The sequence below is a fragment of the Scyliorhinus torazame genome, chromosome 1 (assembly GCF_047496885.1).
Source record: "Scyliorhinus torazame isolate Kashiwa2021f chromosome 1, sScyTor2.1, whole genome shotgun sequence".
In the NCBI taxonomy this organism is placed as follows: domain Eukaryota; kingdom Metazoa; phylum Chordata; class Chondrichthyes; order Carcharhiniformes; family Scyliorhinidae; genus Scyliorhinus; species Scyliorhinus torazame.
The window spans coordinates 387,644,023-387,666,130 of record NC_092707.1 but is presented as its reverse complement, the minus strand read 5'-3'; the positions used below and the strand labels follow the sequence as shown (position 1 = coordinate 387,666,130).

Below are 22,108 nucleotides of genomic sequence, written 5' to 3'. Positions count from 1 at the left end.
TGAGTGGCTTGTTGTGGATCTCAAATCACGTGTAGGTAAGGATGGCAGATTTCCTTCCCTCGGGGGCAATAGTGAATCAGAATGTCCTCATGGTCATCATTAGACTTTTAATGATAGACTTATTGAACTGGAATTTGACCATCTGCTGTGGTGGGATATGAATCCAGGTCTCCAGACCATTATTCTGCATCTCTGGATTAGTAGCCCAGTGACCATATCACTATGCCACCGCCTCTCCTAATGTGTTAATTGCAGCCAATTTGTTAATCACTGAATAAGAACTGACTTTTTGGATGTGCATTTCTTGTAAAGAATATAGTTTGCCTATTGAATCCTTGTAATTCACGGCTGCTTCACAACGCCAGGGACCCAGGTTCGGTTCCTGGCTTGGGTCACTGTCTGTGAGGTGTCTGCACGTTCTCCCTATGTCTGTGTGCGTTTCCACTTGGTGCTCCGGTTTCCTCCCACAAGTCCCGAAAGATGTGCTTGTTAGGTGAATTGGACATTCTGAATTCTCCCTCTGTGTACACGAACAGGCACTGGAATGTGGCGACTAGGAGCTTTTCACAGTAACTTCATTGCAATGTTAATGTGAGCCCACTTGTGACAATAAAGATTATTATTCTCTGCAGTGTTTAACAGTGCTGTGAAGTGGCTTCAAAACAATTCATGCAATGTAACATGTTATGATCCAGTTACTGTATTCTGTCATACATAAATGTGGCAGTCTGACTCAGCGTTGATTATTATTTTCTCATTTACAGATTGCAGAAATCTATTTTGACGAAGAAGAATGTATCCTTTCTGCATTTACAAGCATTTCATGCCTCCTTGTACAATTTCATTGGTTTTAGTTGTTCTCTAATATCGGATCCAGGTGGTTATTTGTGCAAATCTAGATCTGAAGTATTGCAGGATGCCAATGGCATAGGTGAACGTTTTATCCTGTCTTACTCAATGACTTATATATACAATTTCAACAAGGGTCATTGAATAATGATCAGTCGTGGGAACTTCTCCCCAGCCTATGGACCTACGGCCATTTCAAACCCAGGGTTACTTGAAAGAAACCGGATTGTAGAATTTGCACAAATCCCAATATTTTTCTCTTGGCTTTGAGTATCCAGTTTCAGCATGGTGAGCTGCACTACAGCCGTATCAACATCCTGGCTGTAAGCAGAGCAAAGGCTATGTACACTGCTATGTGGCTTGACTTGTCATGGCCTCTGCATCTTCTAAAAGCTCACATCAGAACTGTAAACTGTGGGTATACTTAGCTTTAATAACACCCTGGAAACTCGACAATACATACAGAGTAGGGCAGTTTACTTGATTTTCTTTCTTCCTGGGATGTCACCATCGCTGACCAGGCCAGCATTTGTTGCCCATTCTAAATTGTCCTTGAGAAGGTGATGCTGAGTCACTGCCTTGAATTAATGCAGTTCAGTGTGTTAAGAATCCTGCTGGTATGAAATGTGAGGGTATCCCAAAACCCAGAAGGGTAACTTGGAACATCAGTTCTTAGTGATGTATATTTTCAATTTGTACACTGCCAGAAAAGATATGCCAACCAGGGAGGAATAGTCCAGCCTGTTTTGTGATCAATTAATAAACAATATTTTTTTTAAAAGAATATTTTATTGAAAATTTTTGGTCAACCATCACAGTACATTGTGTATCCTTTACACAATAATATAACAGTATAAATAACAATGACCTGTTTTATAAACAAAGAACAAATAATATATAACAAAAACGAAAACTAAAACTAAATGGCAACTGCCTTGTCTCAGATAAACACTCTCCAAAAATATGGTTTAACAATCCAATATACAATTATTTATAGCAACGACCTATACATATTATACATATATATTAATAACCCTGAGACTCCTTCTGGTTCCTTCCCCCCCCCCCCCTGGGCTGCTGCTGCTGCCTTCTTCTTTTCCATTCCCTCTATCTTTCTGTGAGGTATTCGACGAACGGTTGCCACCGCCTGGTGAACCCTTGAGCCGATCCCCTTAGGACGAACTTAATCCGTTCCAGCTTTATAAACCCTGCCATGTCATTTATCCAGGTCTCCACCCCCGGGGGCTTGGCTTCCTTCCACATCAACAGTATCCTGCGCCGGGCTACTAGGGACGCAAAGGCCAAAACATCGGCCTCTCTCGCCTCCTGCACCCCCGGCTCTTGTGCAACCCCAAATATAGCCAACCCCCAGCTTGGTTCGACCTGGACCCCCACTACTTTTGAAAGCACCTTTGTCACCCCCACCCAGAACCCCTGTAGTGCCGGACATGACCAGAACATGTGGGTGTGATTCGCTGAGCTTCTCGAGCATCTCGCACACCTATCCTCTACCCCAAAAAATTTACTGAGCCGTGCTCCAGTCATATGCGCCCTGTGTAACACCTTAAATTGAATCAGGCTTAGCCTGGCACACGAGGACGATGAGTTTACCCTACTTAGTGCATCCGCCCACAGCCCCTCAATCTCCTCCCCCAGCTCTTCTTCCCATTTCCCTTTCAGCTCATCTACCATAATCTCCCCCTCGTCCCTCATTTCCCTATATATATCTGACACCTTACCGTCCCCCACCCATGTCTTTGAGATTACTCTGTCCTGCACCTCATGCGTCGGGAGCTGCGGGAATTCCCTCACCTGCTGCCTCGCAAAAGCCCTCAGTTGCATATACCGGAATGCATTCCCTTGGGGCAACCCATATTTCTCGGTCAGCGCTCCCAGACTTGCGAACTTCCCATCCACAAACAGATCTTTCAGTTGCGTTACTCCTGCTCTTTGCCATATTCCAAATCCCCCATCCATTCTCCCCGGGGCAAACCTATGGTTGTTTCTTATCGGGGACCCCACCAAGGCTCCCGTCTTTCCCCTATGCCGTCTCCACTGTCCCCAAATTTTCAAAGTCGCCACCACCACTGGGCTTGTGGTGTATTTCTTCGGTGAGAATGGCAATGGGGCCGTCACCATAGCTTGTAGGCTAGTCCCCCTACAGGACGCCCTCTCCAATCTCTTCCACGCCGCTCCCTCCTCTTCCCCCATCCACTTACTCACCATTGAGATATTGGCGGCCCAGTAGTACTCACTTAGGCTCGGTAGTGCCAGCCCCCCCCTATCCCTACTACGCATAAGAATCCCTTCCTCACTCTCGGGGTCTTCCCGGCCCACACAAAACTCATGATACTCTTTTCGATCCTTTTGAAAAAAGCCTTCGTGATCACCACCGGGAGGCACTGAAACACAAAGAGGAATCTCGGGAGGACTACCATTTTAACTGCCTGCACCCTCCCTGCCAGTGACAGGGATACCATGTCCCATCTCTTGAAGTCCTCCTCCATTTGTTCCACCAATCGCGTTAAATTTAACCTATGCAATGTACCCCAATTCTTGGCTATCTGGATCCCCAAGTAACGAAAGTCCCTTGTTACCTTCCTCAGCGGAAAGTCCTCTTTCTCTGCTCTGCTCCCCTGGATGCACCACAAACAACTCACTTTTCCCCATGTTCAGTTTATATCCTGAGAATTCTCCTAACTCCCGAAGTGTCCGCATTATCTCTGGCATCCCCTCCGCCGGGTCCGCTACATATAACAACAAATCATCTGCATACAGAGATACCCGGTGTTCTTCTCCTCCTCTAAGTACTCCCCTCCACTTCTTGGAACCCCTCAATGCTATTGCCATGGGCTCAATCGCCAGTGCAAACAGTAATGGGGACAGAGGGCATCCCTGCCTTGTCCCCCTATGGAGCCGAAAGTATGCAGATCCCCGTCCATTCGTGACCACACTCGCCACTGGGGCCCTATACAACAGCTGCACCCATCCAACATACTCATCTCCAAAACCAAATCTCCTCAGCACCTCCCACAAATAATCCCATTCCACTCTATCAAATGCTTTCTCGGCATCCATCGCCACCACTATCTCCGCATCGCCACCACTATCTCCGCTTCCCCCTCTGGTGGGGGCATCATCATTACCCCTAGCAGCCTCCGTATATTCGTATTCAGCTGTCTCCCCTTCACAAACCCAGTTTGGTCCTCATGGACCACCCTCGGGATACAATCCTCTATCCTCAGTGCCATTACCTTGGCCAGAATCTTAGCGTCTACATTTAGGAGGGAAATAGGTCTAAAGGACCCGCATTGCAGCGTGTCCTTTTCCTTCTTGAGGAGAAGCGATATCGTTGCCTCAGACATAGTCGGGGGCAGCTGTCCCCTTTCCTTTGCCTCATTAAAGGTCCTCATCAGTAGCGGGGCGAGCAAGTCCACATATTTCCTGTAAAATTCAACTGGGAATCCATCCGGTCCCGGAGCCTTCCCCGCCTGCATGCTGCTAATTCCTTTCACTACGTCCTCTATTTCAATCTGTGCTCCCAGTCCCACCCTTTCCTGCTCCTCCACCTTGGGAAATTCCAGCCGGTCCATAAAGCCCATCATTCTCTCCCTCCCATCCGGGGGTTGAGCTTCGTATAATTTTTTACAATATGCCTTGAACACTCCATTCACTCTCTCCGCTCCCCGCTCCATCTCTCCTTCCTCATCCCTCACTCCCCCTATTTCCCTCGCTGCTCCCCTTTTCCTCAATTGGTGGGCCAGCAACCTGCTCGCCTTCTCCCCATATTCGTACTGTACACACTGTGCCTTCCTCCATTGTGCCTCTGCAGTACCCGTTGTCAGCAAGTCAAATTCTACGTGTAGCCTTTGCCTTTCCCTGTACAGTCCCTCCTCCGGTGCCTCCGCATATTGCCTGTCCACCCTCAGAAGTTCTTGCAGCAACCGCTCCCGTTCCCTACTCTCCTGCTTTCCTTTATGTGCCCTTATTGATATCAGCTCCCCTCTAACCACTGCCTTCAGCGCCTCCCAGACCACTCCCACCTGGACCTCCCCATTATCATTGAGTTCCAAGTACTTTTCAATGCACCCCCTCACCCTTAGACACACCCCCTCATCTGCCATTAGTCCCATGTCCATTCTCCAGGGTGGGCGCCCTTCTGTTTCCTCCCCTATCTCCAAGTCCACCCAATGTGGAGCGTGATCCGAAATGGCTATAGCCGTATACTCCGTTCCCCTCACCTTCGGGATCAACGCCCTTCCCAAAACAAAAAAGTCTATTCGCGAATAGACTTTGTGGACATAGGAGAAAAACGAAAACTCCTTACTCCTAGGTCTGCTAAATCTCCACGGGTCTACTCCTCCCGTCTGCTCCATAAAATCTTTAAGCACCTTGGCTGCTGCCGGCCTCCTTCCAGTCCTGGACCTCGACCTGTCCAGCCCTGGTTCCAACACCGTATTGAAATCTCCCCCCATTACCAACTTTCCCACCTCTAGGTCCGGGATGCGTCCTAGCATACGCCTCATAAAATTGGCATCATCCCAGTTCGGGGCATATACGTTTACCAAAACCACCGTCTCCCCCTGTAGTTTGCCACTCACCATCACGTATCTGCCCCCGCTATCCGCCACTATAGTCTTTGCCTCAAACATTACCCGCTTCCCCACTAATATAGCCACCCCCCTGTTTTTCGCATCTAGCCCCGAATGGAACACCTGCCCCACCCAACCTTTGCGTAGTCTCACCTGGTCTATCAGTTTCAAGTGCGTTTCCTGTAACATAACCACGTCTGCCTTAAGTTTCTTAAGGTGTGCGAGTACCCGTGCCCTCTTTATCGGCCCATTCAGCCCTCCCACGTTCCACGTGATCAGCCGGGTTGGGGGGCTTTTTACCCCCCCCCCCCTTGTCGATTAGCCATCCCCTTTTTCCAGCTCCTCACCCGGTTCCCACGCAGCTGTGTCCCCCCCAGGCGGTGCCCCCCCCGCCCATCCCACCCCATACCAGCTCCCCCCTCTCCCCAGCAGCAGCAGCCCAATAATTCCCCCCTCCCACCCCCCGCTAGATCCCCCACTAGCGTAGTTACACCCCCCATGTTACTCCCAGAAGTCAGCAAACTCTGGCCGACCTCGGCTTCCCCCCGTGACCTCGGCTCGCACCGTGCGACGCCCCCTCCTTCCTGCTTCCCTATTCCCGCCATGATTATCATAGCGCGGGAACCGAGCCCGCGCTTCCCCCTTGGCCCCGCCCCCAATGGCCAACGCCCCATCTCTTCCACCTCCTTTCCTCCCCCCACCACCTCCTGTGGAAGAGAGAAAAGTTACCACATCGCAGGATTAATAACATAAAACTCCTCTTTCCCCCCTTTTTACCCCCCTCTTCGCCCCCCATACTCGCCCCACCACTTTGTTTCAAACGTTCTTTTTTTAATAACCCGCTCATTCCAATTTTTCTTCCACGATAAAAGTCCACGCCTCATCCGCCGTCTCAAAGTAGTGGTGCCTCCCTTGATATGTTACGCACAGTCTTACCGGCTGCAGCATTCCGAATTTTATCTTCTTTTTGTGAAGCACCGCCTTGGCCCGATTAAAGCTCGCCCTCCTTCTCGCCACCTCCGCACTCCAGTCTTGGTATACGCGGATCACCGCGTTCTCCCACTTACTGCTCCGAGTTTTCTTTGCCCATCTAAGGACCATCTCTCTGTCCTTAAAACGGAGGAATCTCACCACTATGGCTCTAGGAATTTCTCCTGCTCTCGGTCCTCGCGCCATCACTCGGTATGCTCCCTCCACCTCCAGCGGACCCGCCGGGGCCTCCGCTCCCATTAACGAGTGCAGCATCGTGCTCACGTATGCCTCGACGTCCACTCCCTCCGCACCTTCAGGAAGGCCAAGAATCCTTAGGTTGTTCCTCCTCGCGTTGTTCTCCAGCGCCTCCAGCCTTTCCACACATCGTTTATGGTGTGCCTCGTGCATCTCCGTCTTCACCACCAGGCCCTGTATGTCGTCCTCATTCTCGGCAGCCTTTGCCTTCACGACCCGAAGCTCCCGCTCCTGGGTCTTTTGCTCCTCCTTTAGCCCTTCGATCGCCTGTAATATCGGGGCCAACAGCTCCTTCTTCATTTCCTTTTTGAGTTCTTCCACGCAGCGTTTCAAAAACCCGTGTTGTTCAGGGCCCCATATTAAACTGCCACCTTCCGACGCCATCTTGGTTTTTGCTTGCCTTCCTTGCCGCTGCTCTAAAGGATCCACCGCAATCCGGCCACCTTCCTCTCCTTTTTCATCCGTATCCAGGGGGGATTCCCTTCTGGTTTACCGCACAGTACTTTTAGCCGTTAAAATTGCCGTTGGGGCTCTTATTAAGAGCCCAAAAGTCCGTTCCACCGGGAGCTGCCGAAACGTGCGACTCAGCTGGTCATCGCTGCACCCGGAAGTCCCAATTAATAAACAATATTAATTCACTTAAAAGTAAAACACACGGCATGAAAGGCTATAGTACACTACAATAGTACAGTTAACTACATGATGGCTATACACATGAAGTTAACCCTTTGTTCTCAACTACCTACGTTTCCTGAACTCTGAGACGCCCCTTTTTTTCAAACAATATCCAATATTATATAACTTTGAGCCGAATCCAGCAGATAGTAACCATGCCCAGGTTATTTGTCCACGTTTCGAAAATCCATTGCCTTCCAAGTTAAACGGTCCTGACCTGCCCATGCATCACCATAGTTTGTTTGTTTTTAAATTTAGAGTACCCAATTATTTTTTCCAATTAAGGGGCAATTTAGCGTGGCCAATCTGCCTATCCTGCACAATTTTGGTTTGTGGGGGTGAAACCCATGCAGACACGGGGAGAATGTGCAAACTCCACACGGACAGTGACCCAGGGCCGGCTCTCCTCAGCGTTGTAGGCAGCAATGCTAACCACTGTGCCACCGTGCTGCCCCTCGCATCACCATAGTTAATTGTCATGAAGTTTTTCTCTAAATTTTGTTTCCTAATATTGCTACTGAATTAATTTTACTTTTACATTTGCTGACCATTAGGACCAATATTGTTCAGTTAACCCTACTTTGCAATCCCTAAAAAGAAAATCCAATATTTGTGGTGGCATCCCGGAATTCCTCTCCTACTGGATAAATTTTGGTCTACATGCATACTGTGCTATTAACACAATTTTAATTAGCAACATTTTGCAGTTCGTTTGATACGAGCAATATGTGATTTTCCTTTATGCTACACGTAGATGAGAAAGCAATACAGTTTATTCAGCTGGAAAAGCTGTATCATCAAAAGTTGCTGGCAAATCTTGCTGCTATTCAGGAGCACTGGGGTATGTATGGAGTATATATCCATAATGAACACCATCACTAATTAAATATGTTTTTGATATTTATTTTGAGGTCCAAATATCTGCCAGCTACAATTCACTGAAGGTTCGGTGTTTTCAAATTTGGGTTGAAGTTAGGTTAAAACTGGGAACTCTTTAGTTTTTCTTTTACATTTACTTAGGTTTCAGTAATGTTAGCCCACATGAATGTTAGATAAAGGAATCTTCCCTAGTACATAACTGGGAGCATTGTTGGGGAAGCAGCAAGTAGCCATTTTATTTTTAAATGAAATTAAGGGAAAGGGGGAAGAACTGGGTTTTATGCCGTAGGAATATTTAGAAACCATATCAAGCACGAGTTTCAGGACGTTTGTTGTACCTGTGTGTAATAGACTCCCTTGCAGTTTTAATTTGAGAACTGTTGGCATGGCCTTATTTGGTTAGATGCCCTACTAGACTTATTTGTTCATGGCTTGCAAGTGAGCATTACCAGCACACCACCGCCTCCCCACTACAGAAGAGCTACTGCAGGAAAGATTTGCTGGGATATGGAAAAAGAGCAGGGAGTGGGACTAATTAAGTGGCCCATTTGAAGAACTGGCACACTGGGTCAAATGGCCTACTGTGCTATCTCATTGTATGATTCTATGAAATAATAGGAAAGTTAAGTTTAACCTTGATTTTGACCTCGCATAATTCCGGCCACCACCCTATAAAAGGGATAGAGGGGGTTCAGAGAAGGTGAATAATATTTTCCAAGGATGATACAAAAATCTAACGATTTTATGTACCATGAAAGATTAGACAGGCCGGGGCTCTCTTTCTGGAGAAGACAAAGCTGAAATATGATTTGATAGCGGTCCCAAAAATTGTGAAAGAAGTTAATAGAGTAGATTTGAAGACAAAAATAAAATACTGGAGCTCTCAACATCGCGAAAAACAGAATGCTAAAAATACTTGGGTCCGCATCTGTGGAGAGAAAAACAGAATTAATGTTTCAGGTCTGTGACCTTTCATCACAGAGAAGAAACATAGAAAATATGTTTCAGCTTATGGGTGAGACCAAAACTGGGGATCAGAAATATAAGATAGTAACTAATAAATCCAATGAGGAAGACAGGCAAAAGTTGTATATCTAGAGAGTGGTTGGAAGGTAGAATGCGCTACCACAAAGCTTAGTTGAGGTGACTGGCGTAAATGCATTTGAGGAAATGCTGTAGAAACTCAAGAGGGAGAAAGGAGTAGAAGTATGTCGATTGGATGAGATGAAGTAGAGTAGGAGGTGATTAATATGGAGCATAAACACAGGCTTGGACCTGTGAGGCCAAATGACCTGTTTCTGTCCTTTACATCCTATCTAATTCTGTTTAAAAAGTACAATTAGTGGTTAAAAATATTAGCAAATTTATAAGTAGGAAACCACTCACCAAATTGTGTCAACTTTAATGGGATTGTAACATTTAGAAGTTCTGGATACAGCTGCACTATTTTAAGGTGTTATTAATAAGGATGTCCAGATGCAGTTTCATAATTTTGTCCTTGCACAGCCAAGGACAGATGAAATCAGCAGCAAAAGGAATCCTTTATTTTCCTACAATGTTTTGATGTTCATTGCAAACCTATACCCATGCTTCATATTTTTCCTCCCTGTTTTTCTCTTCAATGCAAAGTTCTTTGAGACTTCATGCCTGTGAGGAATACCATATGAATGATTTTAATTCTGGTTTATCTGAAGTAGAGGGGATGATCTAACTCTTGACTATTTTGCAGAATTCATGACCTCTGATTTATAAAATGTACATTAAAAACTTGGGTATTTTATTCCAGTGACCCCCACCTCCCTGCAGTGTCTGCAGTGGTGTAAACTCAACTATTTTTAGATTCTCACCAGTCCATGCTGACTTCTCAATTTTGTTGTTGACCACTGGCATCTTGTATTTTCTACCACTATCACTAATGCCACGAAGTTGGTGTTGACAGGTAATTGACTACCGTTTAGGGTGGTGAAAGAGAGCGAGAAACAATTAACTTGGGAGAACCAATGACTTAATCATTGGAAGATCATATGTGCATGGCTGCTGACATGTAGTGCAAAAACGCATTAATTGAAACACATGTTTGACAAAATTTAACTGCTGTGCTAATGAAGGAGTGACACATGAGATTAAGTATCACTAGAGCATGACCTGTTCTGGCTGGATAATTGCTACATTTGATTTCCACTTAATTATATTCCTGTTAAACCCTTATTGCAGATTTTGGCAGCCAACATGAATTTTATTGGAAACTGCTACTGTACAGCTGACTTTTTTCTTGCAGAAGTGAAACAGAAGGCAGCAATCATAAGAGAGACTTCAGAAGGGAGGTCTGTTAAAGCATTAGATGATGACAAAATAGTAAAGCTTAAAAGATTCTGTGCAACACACTCCAGGTAAGTTCACTATTTGCAATTACATTATCACAATATGTCAATTAAATGTATTGAAATCTTAGAACAATGCAATTCTGTAGTTTTCTCTTGCCTTATTTCTGGAAATTGGCATTGTCTAAACGAGGCTTGACAAACCTTTTCACTCAGGGACCAACAGTTCCATTTTTCTCCCTCAAGAGGTTGATGAACAAACGTCAGAAAGTTACGGCTTCGCACAAATTCTCCCCCCCCCCCCCCCCAAAAAAAAAGCAGGTGGTGACTAGATCTCAGTGCTTGGGCTCCAGCTATTCATTTTTTTTAAATTTAGAGCGGCCAATTATTTTTTTTTCTAATTAATGGGCAATTTAGCATGGCCAATCCACCTAACCAGCACATCTTTGGGTTGTGGGGGTGAAACCCACGCAGACATTGGGAGAATGTGCAAACTCCACACGGACAGTGACTCAGGGCCGGGATTGAACCTGGGTCCTCAGCACCGCAGTCCCAATGCTAACCACTGCACGCATGCCGCCCTCGGACCCCAGCTATTCATAATATACATCAATCATTTGGATGAGGGAACCAAATGTAATATTTCAAATTTGCTGACGATGCAACACTTGGTGGGAATGTGAGTGGTGAGGAGGATATTAAGAGGCATCAAGGTGATTTATAGACCAGTTGAGTGAGTGGGCAAATACATGTCAGATGCAGTAAAAGGTGTATAAATGTGAACTTATCCACTTCAGATGAACAAAGAGAATGGCAGAGTATTATTTAAATGGTGATAGATTGGGAAATGTTGACATACAAAGCGACCTGGGTGTCTTCGTACACCAGTCACTGAAAGCAAACATGAAGGTAGAGAAAGCAATTCGGAAAGCAAGATGGTTTTTCTGCAGCTGTACAGGTCATTGGTGAGACCACAGCTGGAGTATTGTGTGACTAAAAAAGATATACTTCGAGGAAGATTAATGAAGGTTCACCACACTGATTCCTGGGATGGTAGGATTGTTGGATGAGTAGAGATTGGTTCAATTGGGCCTGTATTCACTGGAATTTAAAGGAATGAGAGGGGATCTAATTGGAATGTATAAAATCCTGACAGGTTGGACAGATTGGATGCAGAGATGTTGTTTCCTCTGGCTGGGGGCGTCTAGAACATGGGGTCACAGCCTCAGGATACAGGATAGGCCATTTAGGACTGAGATGAGGAGAAACCTCTTCACTCAGCGGGCAATGAACCTGAGGAATTTTCTACCACAAGGCCAAGTTTACTGAATATATTTAAGAAGGAAATAAATTTCTAGACACTAAAGGCAACAAGGGGAATGGGGAGATGGTGCGAGTATGGTGTCAGCCATGACTTTTGAATGGTGGAGCAGGCTCGAAGGGCTGAATGGCCTACTCCTAGTTTCTATGTCGTGCCCGCCCCCCCTTCTCTTTCTCTCCCGCTCCTTCACTGAGCGGAGGAGTAACATCTTGCAGAATCTTAAACTTCACTATTTGTCTCACTGGCAGTTTGAACAGTGGCTTCAGCTTCTCAATCTGGCTTGTGGAATGTGGGTTGGACAAACCTGGCCTAAACAGTTAACTCGGGTCTATGCTCTTTTAATTACATGCACAAAGCTAATAAATTCATTCAGATTCTCCTCTTTAAATCTGATCTCAACATCAGAAATAGTTCTAATTGTCAGCTCTTGCAAAATTGTTCTAAATTGTGAGAACAAAGTCTCGCGTTGTCAGAGGCAGGTCTGTGATATGTGGTGAGTGATGACTTGGTTATCTTATACCAAAGCTGATTTTTGTAGCCTTGTTCCGGTCATAGGCACTTTCAGCAAATTGTTACCCAGATTGATAAAAGTAAAACATTTGTGTTAATATTGATTTTTTTAAAATAAGCATGGTTTGTAATCTGAAATGTAAAAAAAATGCAGGAATTGAGTAAACATTTTAAGTTTGCACTTTCATCAAAGTTTAGTCAAAATATTACTATCTTTTCTTTCCATATATTTTAGACTCTTTTGCTTACAGTATTTGCAACATTTTAATTTTATTCTGATACTTATTGCTATTATTAATTGCACATTGCTAGTTTCTGCTCAGTGTTGTTGCTAATTTTCTCCTTGGTTCAATTGCTCTGTTTTATTACCTTTGCTCTCGAGTCGCCAGGTATCTTTATGATACCGCCACGAGGTTCAAGTCCGAGTAATGATCAATAACCCAATACACCGATTAGTAAGATTCAAATCAAAGCACATGTATTATACACAGTAATCGCTACTCATACAAATTCTATGTCTAAGCTACTTCTACAACTAACAGGCCTATACTTAACTTCGGACTGGCCCACCAGGTCAGGGGAACAAATGGCCTTTCGTTCGGGTTCTGAGTCTGTGGGATTCAAAGTTGGTAAGGATTGGTAGCTAGGAGCGCCTATCTCGTAGCGAGCGTTGAATTAAGACTTACTTTGTTTGGTGGTCACTGCACCGGTCACGGTCAATGTTGGTTCGTGTTGCTGGGTGACCCGGGCAGGACGAAGAGGTGAAGAGAGACCGATTTGAACTTGGGGCTTAACTCTTATAGTCCCCAGGGGCTTCCCGCGTTTCGGGGCGGACCCTGTATCTGGTCCCAAGTGATTGGACTTTGTCCCAATCGCTTGGTTCAATTTTCTCCAATACTGGAGCGGTTCCCTGATCGATGGGCGGTCTTGAGGTGCTCGTTCACCTCCTTTGTGTTGGCTCCTGCTGGCGCCGAGGAGTCTGGCTTCGCTTTGTGTGTCCAAAATGTTACTTATTGTTCCTGGGGATTACTCATCAGTATGCAAATGGCTGCTACATTGTTATGGTGATGGTCGCTGGTATCACTGTTGTCTGGCCTTTCCAGAGATAAATACACAGCAAACCTGCAGCTGCTGGTTTCTGTCTATGTTGGCTGACTTTCCCAGCAGCCTTTGCCGTTCGCCATTTTAAATCGGGAGCTGGCCAATTTAGGTGGCTACAGTGTTAAACTCATAAATTAACATGCACCTTTAAGTTTGTTGCTGAAGTATGAGGTGTGGGAAATCCATTGCAATGTTAAATTATTGAGCTGAATTGCAGTTAGTGTCTACTCAATTTGTACTTTTGAAGGATTCAGTAACTGATCTGTGCCAATTTCTTTTCTCACCGAACTTGGCCTTCTAACAAATATTCAACGAATATAGAAAACAATTATTCTTTATAATGGAAATATTGAGAATGAGAGCTTGGTCAATTTATTCTTGAAATGTCCATAATTTTAGTGATCGAAAAGTATTTTTTTGGGGGTGGTGCAGTGGGTAGCACTGCTGCCTCATGGCGCTGAGGACCCGGGTTCAATCCCGGCCCTGGGTTACTGTCCATGTGGAGTTTGCATATTCTCCCCGTGGGTCTCGCCCCCACAACCCAAAGATGCGCCCTGGGTAGGTGAATTGACCACGCTAAATTGCCCCCTAATTGGAAAAAACTAATTGCGTACTCTAAATTTTTTTATAAAGTCTCTTTTTAAGAGGCTGTTTACGGATCAGCCATAAATATTGAGTTATACAACACACAGAGGCCCTTCTGCCCATCCTGTCAGCAATAGCCATCTATTCTAATCTATTTTTCCAGCACTTGGTCCGTAGCCTGGATGCTATGGCATTTTACGTACTCATCTAAATGCTTCGTAAATGTTGAGGGTTCCCGCATCTCCCACTCTTTCAGACAGCGAGTTCCTGATTCCCACCACCCTCTGGATGAAAAAGCTTTTTCTCAAATCCCCGGCCCAGCACCTTAAATCTATGCTCCCCGGTTATTGACCCCTCAACTAAGGAGAAAGGTTTCTTCCTCTCTACCCTATCTGTTACTCGTAATTTTGTAACCCTCGTTGTATCTTCCATTTCCTTTTTTTTCCCTTATCAAATCCTGTATTTCCCCCGACATCCAGGACTTTTTTGTTCCACTCTTTACAGGAACATAATGGCTTTGTACTTTCTGAACTTTCTTTTCGAATGGCCCCAAATGCTCTGATGTGAATTTTGCTACAAGTAGCTGCTCCCAGTCCACTTTGGCCACATCCTATCTTATCCTATTAAAATCGACCATAAGGCATAGGATCAGAAGTAAGCCACTCGCCCATTGGGTCTGCTCCGCCATTCAACGAGATCATGGCTGATCTGATGTAATCCTCAACTCCACTTTCTCTCCTTATCCCAATGATCTTTGATTCCCTAACTGATTAAAAATCTTTCTTTCACAGCCTTGAACATTCTTAATGACTCAGCCATTATAGTTCCCTGCGGTAAAGAATTCCACAGATTCACTACTCTCTGAAAGAAGAAGTTCTTCCTCATCTCTGCCTTAAATGGCTTACTCTTTGATTATGCCCTCTGCTCCTAGACTCCCACAAGAGGAAACATCCTTTTAGCATCTCCCTTGTCAAGGCCCAAAGAATCCTATATGGGCGGTGCGTTATCACAGTGGTTAGCACTGTGGCTTCACAGCGCCAGGGACCCGAGTTCGATTCCTAGCTTAGGTCACTGTCTGTGTGGAGTCTGCACGTTCTCCCCATGTCTGCGTGGGTTTCCTCTGGGTGCTCCAGTTTCCTCCCACAAGTCCCGAAAGATGTGCTGGTTAGGTGAATTGGACATTCTGAATTCTCCCTCTCTGCACCCGAACAGGCGCCGGAGTGTGGCGACTAGGGGATTTTCACAGTAACTTCATTGCGGTGTTAATGTAAGGCTACTTGTGACAATAAAGATTATTATTCCAATCACAGTGCATATCTTCACATTTTCTTATATTCCAGCTGCCAAGTTTTTGCCCACTCACCTAACGTGTCCATATACCTCTGTAGACACTTGCCTTCCCACCTATTTTTGTGTCATCTGCTAACTTGGCAAAAGTGCATTCACTTCCTTCTTCCAAGTCATTAATATATTGTGAGTAATTATGGCTCCAGCATGGATCCCTGTGGCACTCCATTAGTTACAGGTTGCCATCCTGAAAATGCACCTCTTATTCCAACTCTCCAACCTCATCAATTAACCAATCCTTTATCCATGCTAATACACTACCCTGAACACCATGGTCTTTTATTAAGTAGCTTTTTGTGTGGTACCTTATCAAATGCTTTTTGTAAATCTTCTGGTTCCCCTTCATCGATCCATGCTCATTACCAACCCAAAGAATTCTAATAAATTTGTCAGGCATGATTTCCTGTTCATGAATCCATGCTGACTCTGCTTGATTATACTCTGCATATCTAAATGTCCTGCTATCACATCCTTTCTGATGGACTCTAATCTTTTCCCAATGACAGATGGTAAGCTAACTGGCCAATAGTTTCTTGTCTCCCTCCTTTTTTTGAATAAAGGTGTTACAATTGCAGTTTTCCAATCCTCTGGAACTTTTCCAGAATTTAAGGATTCTTGGATGATTACTACCTGTGTATCCACTATCTCTGACGCTACTTCCTTTAATATCCTGGGATGCAATCCATCGTTAATTGGCCTTCAGCCCCATTAGTTTTCCCTAGTGATTGTTGTATTTAGTTCCTCTTCTCCACTTCTGCCCTTGATTATTTATTTTTGGAATGTATTAGTGTCTTCTACTGTGAAGGCTGATGCAAAGTATTTCTTTAACTCCTCTGCCATTTCCTGGTTCCCCATTATTATTTCCCCAGTCTAATTTTCGAAGGGGCCTATGTTCACTTTGGCCTCTCTCTCCCTGTTTATATATTTAAATAAACTCTTGCTGTCTGTTTTTATATTATTTGTTAGTTTACCTTCATCATTTATCTTTTCTTTATTTTTATTGGCTTATCATTTGTTGGTTTTTAAAACTTTCCCAATGTGGCCCAAACATAAATAGTGATATTATTCTTGGTTTTTGTGCTTGATTGGTGACCTTTAAAAATATATGAACTATAAATTTATGAATAGCATGAGGTTGTCTCAGACTTGACCACTAATCACTCCTTTCACCGGCCAATTATATTGGCTGTTTTATGTTCCTTAGGTTCACCCCAGTGCAGTTCTTCCATCTGCCGCCTTGGCTTTTACAGGAAAAACAGGATGAGTCAGCATGAGGTTTATAAGCAATTTAGAGAAGGACAAATATGGAATCAAAAACATGCTAAAAGAAGCATTAATAGCAAGCTATAAAAAGAAGAATGGAAAACATATGAGCTAAACAAGAAAAATGCAGACAAAGGATAGAGGGAGAAAAACACATTTCATTGCATTATAAACTGTAGAAAGTTGAGGTGAAAGAAATATTTCCAAGATCTAAATCCAGAGCCAGTTTAAACGCATGTACATGCGATAGTTCAAGCAGGTAAGAAAGTGGGGGAAATGTTGTATTTTGAGTAGATAATTCAGATGGCAATGTTCGGCATTTGCAGTTTTGTAACTACAGCTATTTAGAGTTTGTGAACAGGAAACTGTGACACTTGATATACGTTGACTCAAAGTGTGCAATTGTAATAAAAGTAGAACTGTCGACATTGGTCTGTGAAAATGTGCATCCATGCACACACAGTTAAATGCAGAAATCCAGTAGTTGCTGTCACTGATTCCCTGCTCCTCCATCGATTGCATTGTTGAAGTCCCCAGGGAGGGCAATGTTTAGAAATTACTAAACTAATGACAAATTCTCTTTTTACTCCGTAACAGCCCTGATAAAAATCGTGAAAAGTTTTGCCTTGCGGCATAGCTAGGTTTTTAGCAAGGTACTCAGCCATAATTACTATTGAACATCCTTTCTGGCCCAGGAAAATTAGTTTTATATTTGCCTATTGTCGGTTATTTCCATTATGATAATTCCGTAGTTTTTAAAATATGATTTTTTAAGTTTATAATATTACAGACTCCAATGTGTATATCCCAAACTTTATTTCATTCCATGTAAAAGTTATAAAACTTATGGATAATCAGTGTATTTTACGTCCTGGTGTCCTATCTGAAAATTCTTTGAAGTGATTGCCTGCTTTTCCTGTTTCATAGCATCACTGCTGCCAGTCACCTAGAGAACACCATCGCTAACTCAAGTTCTGGGCCTATATGCTAATTTTATTGTCAGTAATAAAACTTGTATGTGTGAGCAAATAGTCCTAATCATACTTGCCTTCCATGTTCCTATATCTGTTTATTCCTTTATGCGTCATCCATTTATCTAATTTATTCTTGAATGTTGACATAGTTTCTGCCTCAACAACTAGTCATTGAAGTGAATTCCACAGTCTCACAACTATCTGTGCCAAGAAGTCTTTCCTGTCTTCTGTTCTAAACATCACAGTATCCCTGTCAAATTCTTTCATGATTTTGAACACCAAACCATATTGTCATGTAATGTGTGTTGCTCTAAATGTCTTCATTTTAATCATTTTTTAATACCAAGTGGATCCCTTTGGGTCAGTTCCCTCCAGTTTCAATATCTTTTGCACAGTGTAGAGCCAATACTGCATACAACGCACCATATAAGGTGGCACTAGAAGGACGCACTAGGGGGCTGGTTTAGCTCACTGGGCTAAATCGCTGGCTTTTAAAGCTGACCAAGGCAGGTCAGCCGCACGGTTCAATTCCCGTACCAGCCTCCCCGAACAGGTGCCAGAATGTGGCGATTAGGGGCTTTTCACAGTAACTTCATTGAAGCCTACTCGTGACGAGCGATTTTCATTTCATTTTTTTCATTTTATACAGGCTGACATTGCTTCTTGTCTTTTATTTTACATCTTGTGATAACACCCAGAAATCTATTTTCTTTTTTAATGGCCTTAACCCTAGATGCATCCTTTAATATCCTGTGGGTGTGTATCCCTAAATCCCTGCTCATCCATCATACCAAGCTCACTTACATTTTGGTAGTGATTATACTGTGAATGGATCATATCACACTGACACTGAATTCCATCTGCTACATTTTGCCATGTTTTCCCATTTTATCAACATCCCTTCACGTTTTTTCTTGTATTCTAAATAATTAACAGTGCCTCCTAATTTGGGATTGTCCATGGATTTCAACAACACTCCCACTAGACCCCCATATCCATCCCTTCACGTTTTTTCCTTGTATTCTAAATAATTAACAGTGCCTCCCAATTTGAGATTGTCCATGAATTTCAACACCATTCCCACTAGATCCATATCCAAATCGTTGTCGTAAAACTCATTGCCAGAAATACTATAGTCTTACAATGTCATCAGTGCCAATTTATCTGTCTCCAGTACAGTACGAACATTAATTGAAGTACTTAGCCAATTGCTCATTAGACACAACGCATATTGTGCAGTAACCTGCATCATACTGGGAAAGTGATTGCATTCACTGTTTTTAAGGTCCCAATGTTAAAATGCTGATGCCTGGCTTAACTTTCATTTAAATCCAGTCAAATTTTACTTGTGAAATCAATATTTATGGAGGTTTCCATTGTTCTTTCAGGCCAAATGTACCAGTAAACGAGGTAAGAATTTATACTTTTGTTTAAAATGATGATTATTGCAAAGTGGAGATGTGTGGGGAGAGAAGTGCAGAAAGCAAGAGAACACAATATGAAAACGAGCAGCCACTGATGGTGGAACAGAGAACAAGAAATTGGTTTGTGTCAGACAAGTGGAGAGTACACACAGGGATATGTGACTATATACAACTTTGGAACCTATACAATACCAATTTGCAGTTTTTTTTTGTGTGTGTAGGTTGACTACCTGATTGTCTCCGAATATCCTATTTCAATGAGATTTAATATTTCAGGCTAATATGCAATGTGTATTTTTTGTTTGGTAAGGAAGAGTTTAACTTTCTGGAAAGATTTGTTAAAGCTACACACGACTCACTTCAAGGATGTGATGTTTTCATTAATCCTGGGGGAGTGGGAACTTGAAACATAGTATTATAGATCAGTGCAAATTACTTGTTTGTTGAGATCTGTTAACTTAGAAGCCAATTACTGTGTCATTACTGACTATCGTAAATAATCAGAAGGGGGATTTTATGTACTTTTAAATAGAGAGTTTTAACTCCTTATCCTCAACTTCAAATAGTCTCATTATCTTTCCCCACCCTTACTTTGGTGATTTCCTTCAGCCATGTATTCCTAAATGCATCCTCTCTTCTTTATACTTATCATTCTGATATCCTTTGTCCACTACCTTGTAAAGTGCTTTGAAACATTCGGTTGAGTGTGAAGGGTACTGTAGGAATGCAAAAGGGGTTAAACTCCATTGCTTCACATACAGTCTTTCAATGCCATATAATCTGTTTAGATTTTTCAGAAAACACTGAGCCAGATTTTGAGAAATCTCATGGTTTGAGATGAACCAGTCTAGATTTATTAGATACTCTATTTCGTAGTTATAGCTAATATAAACAACATCAATGAAGTCAGTTAAAGTGCTAGCATTAAACCTATAATGCAGCTCTAATTTTGATATAAATTGCTGCGTCCAGTTTAGATATTTGAAGTTTTGAATGCTGTAAATTGTTCAATGCATTTGGGAGAAAAATAATTTGCATCAATGGCCACAAAAATTAGGCGGTGAAAGGACAGTTGAGAAAATCTTGTATATAATTTTAAAATGTAATTTCTGCTGCAAGCCTTAAGGTGTTCTTTAATGTTTCAGATTTCTGTATTAACAGAATGCTTCTACAAAAATGAATATCATCTCCCTTCAAAAGGAGGAGATGCTTGTACAAATAATACTGCAGAGTACAACTCAAGTAAGTGTGAAATGATTGAAACTGTTGATGTTGCCTTAAATGACATTTGTTCATTGAAGAACTGAAGCACTCCTTTGTTATTGAATATTGGCAGTAAGCAAATTGTGTTAAGCTTCAGAAAACCTTGTTTTCAAAGCCAGATATTTAATGCTCACTGTTTTCTGTGCATTGTCAAGTTATATAGTCCATTATCAAAACATGCTGCATTGGATCTCAATCGATAATAAAGGACATGCAGAAGTCGCAATATTTTGTAATTGAGGATGGGCAGTTTCATTGAGAGTTGATTTTTAAAAAAGATTATTCCCCCCTATTCTAACCTGTGTGATTGAAACTTGGTTGTGGTTGAAACTATCGGTTATATACTTCACAAAAATCATACTTTGAGAGGCAACTGAAATTTCAAGCAGAAGTTTTGTTAATGATGTCCACTCTGGTACTGTCTACCTTTAACATGAAAAGTTAAACATTTTATTTATCCTTTATTTTTATGCTCTCACTTTGCTTATTTTGTTTGTGATCATGCTGAGCTTCCTTCCACACCACCTCATAATTGCTGATCGGCAGGACTTCTTCAATAAGCGATAAGTACCTTTCATTGAGAAATTAATAGTGGTAGTGCTAGATTCTCATGTCAAGAAAAGTGTTACAGTCTCTGTTGAGACCAATTTAAAAAAAAAAATTGAACTTCCAGTTACTAGCTGAAAGAACGACGCATCTAAATTTCATGGTTTGAAACATGTACTGTAACAAATGACTAAAAGAATTGTTAACTAAACACTATCTTTGTAAGCAATTTATACTTTAAACAACAGAGGCTAACCAAATAGTGACCACCCCCCAGTTCTAGGTTATTCCACAAGAGGAAGCATCCTTTCTACGTCCACCCTACCAAGATCCTTCAGGGTCTTGTATGTTGCAATCAAGTCACATCTTACTCTTATAAACTCCAATGGATACAAGCTTAGCCTGTTTAACCTTTCCTTACAAGGCAACCCACCCAATCCAGGTATTAGTTTAGTAAACCTTCTCTGAACTGCTTCCAGTGCATTTACATTGTTCCTTAAAAAAGGAGACCAATACTGTACACAATACTTGGATGTGATTTCACCAATGCCCTTTATAACTGAAGCATAATCTCCCCTCACAATAAACAATAAAACTATTAGCTTTCTTAATTACGTGCTGCACACCTACAGATTAACCTTTTGCGAATCATACACTAGGGCACCCAGATCCCTCTGCATCTCAGAGCTTTGCAATCTCTCACTATTCAGATAACAAGATTTATTATTATTCCTGCCAAAATTGAGAATTTCACATTTTCCCACATTATACTCCATTTGTCAAATCTTTTTCCACTCCCTTAACTTTTCTATACCTTCTGTAGCCTCCTTATGTCCTCATCACAACCTACATTCCTACCTATCTTTATGTCATCAGCAAATTTAGCAGCCATGCCTTTGGTCCGTTCATCTAATCTATTTATATAAATTGTAAAACATGGAGGCCCCAAGACTGGCTCCTGTGTCACACTACTATTTGCACCTCGCAAACCAGAAAATGACCCCATTTATGCATTCTCTGTTTGCTGTTAGCTAGTTAATCTTCTATTCATGCCAATATGTTGCCCTGTCCACCTTGAGCTTTTATTTTCCACTATGACATTCGATGTGGCACCTTATCAATTGCCTCCAGGAAATCTAAGTACAGTATATCCACCGGTTCCCCATTATCCACAGCACGTTATTTCTTCAAAGAGCTCCAATAAGTTGGTAAACATGATTTCCCTCTCGCA

General features: G+C 42.8%; 1 protein-coding gene across 4 annotated transcripts in view; it reads left to right on the top strand.

The window, feature by feature from the left end:
* Window positions 1-22,108, top strand: part of cnsta (consortin, connexin sorting protein a) — a 98,379-nt gene that overhangs the window by 50,599 nt on the left and 25,672 nt on the right. For all 4 annotated transcript variants that reach the window (XM_072512880.1, XM_072512871.1, XM_072512878.1 and 1 more), the window contains 5 exons: window positions 765-795; window positions 8,098-8,184; window positions 10,501-10,612; window positions 19,033-19,054; window positions 20,214-20,310. In XM_072512880.1, the coding sequence (XP_072368981.1) occupies window positions 765-795; window positions 8,098-8,184; window positions 10,501-10,612; window positions 19,033-19,054; window positions 20,214-20,310 (349 nt within the window). The remainder of the gene's footprint in view (window positions 1-764; window positions 796-8,097; window positions 8,185-10,500; window positions 10,613-19,032; window positions 19,055-20,213; window positions 20,311-22,108) is intronic.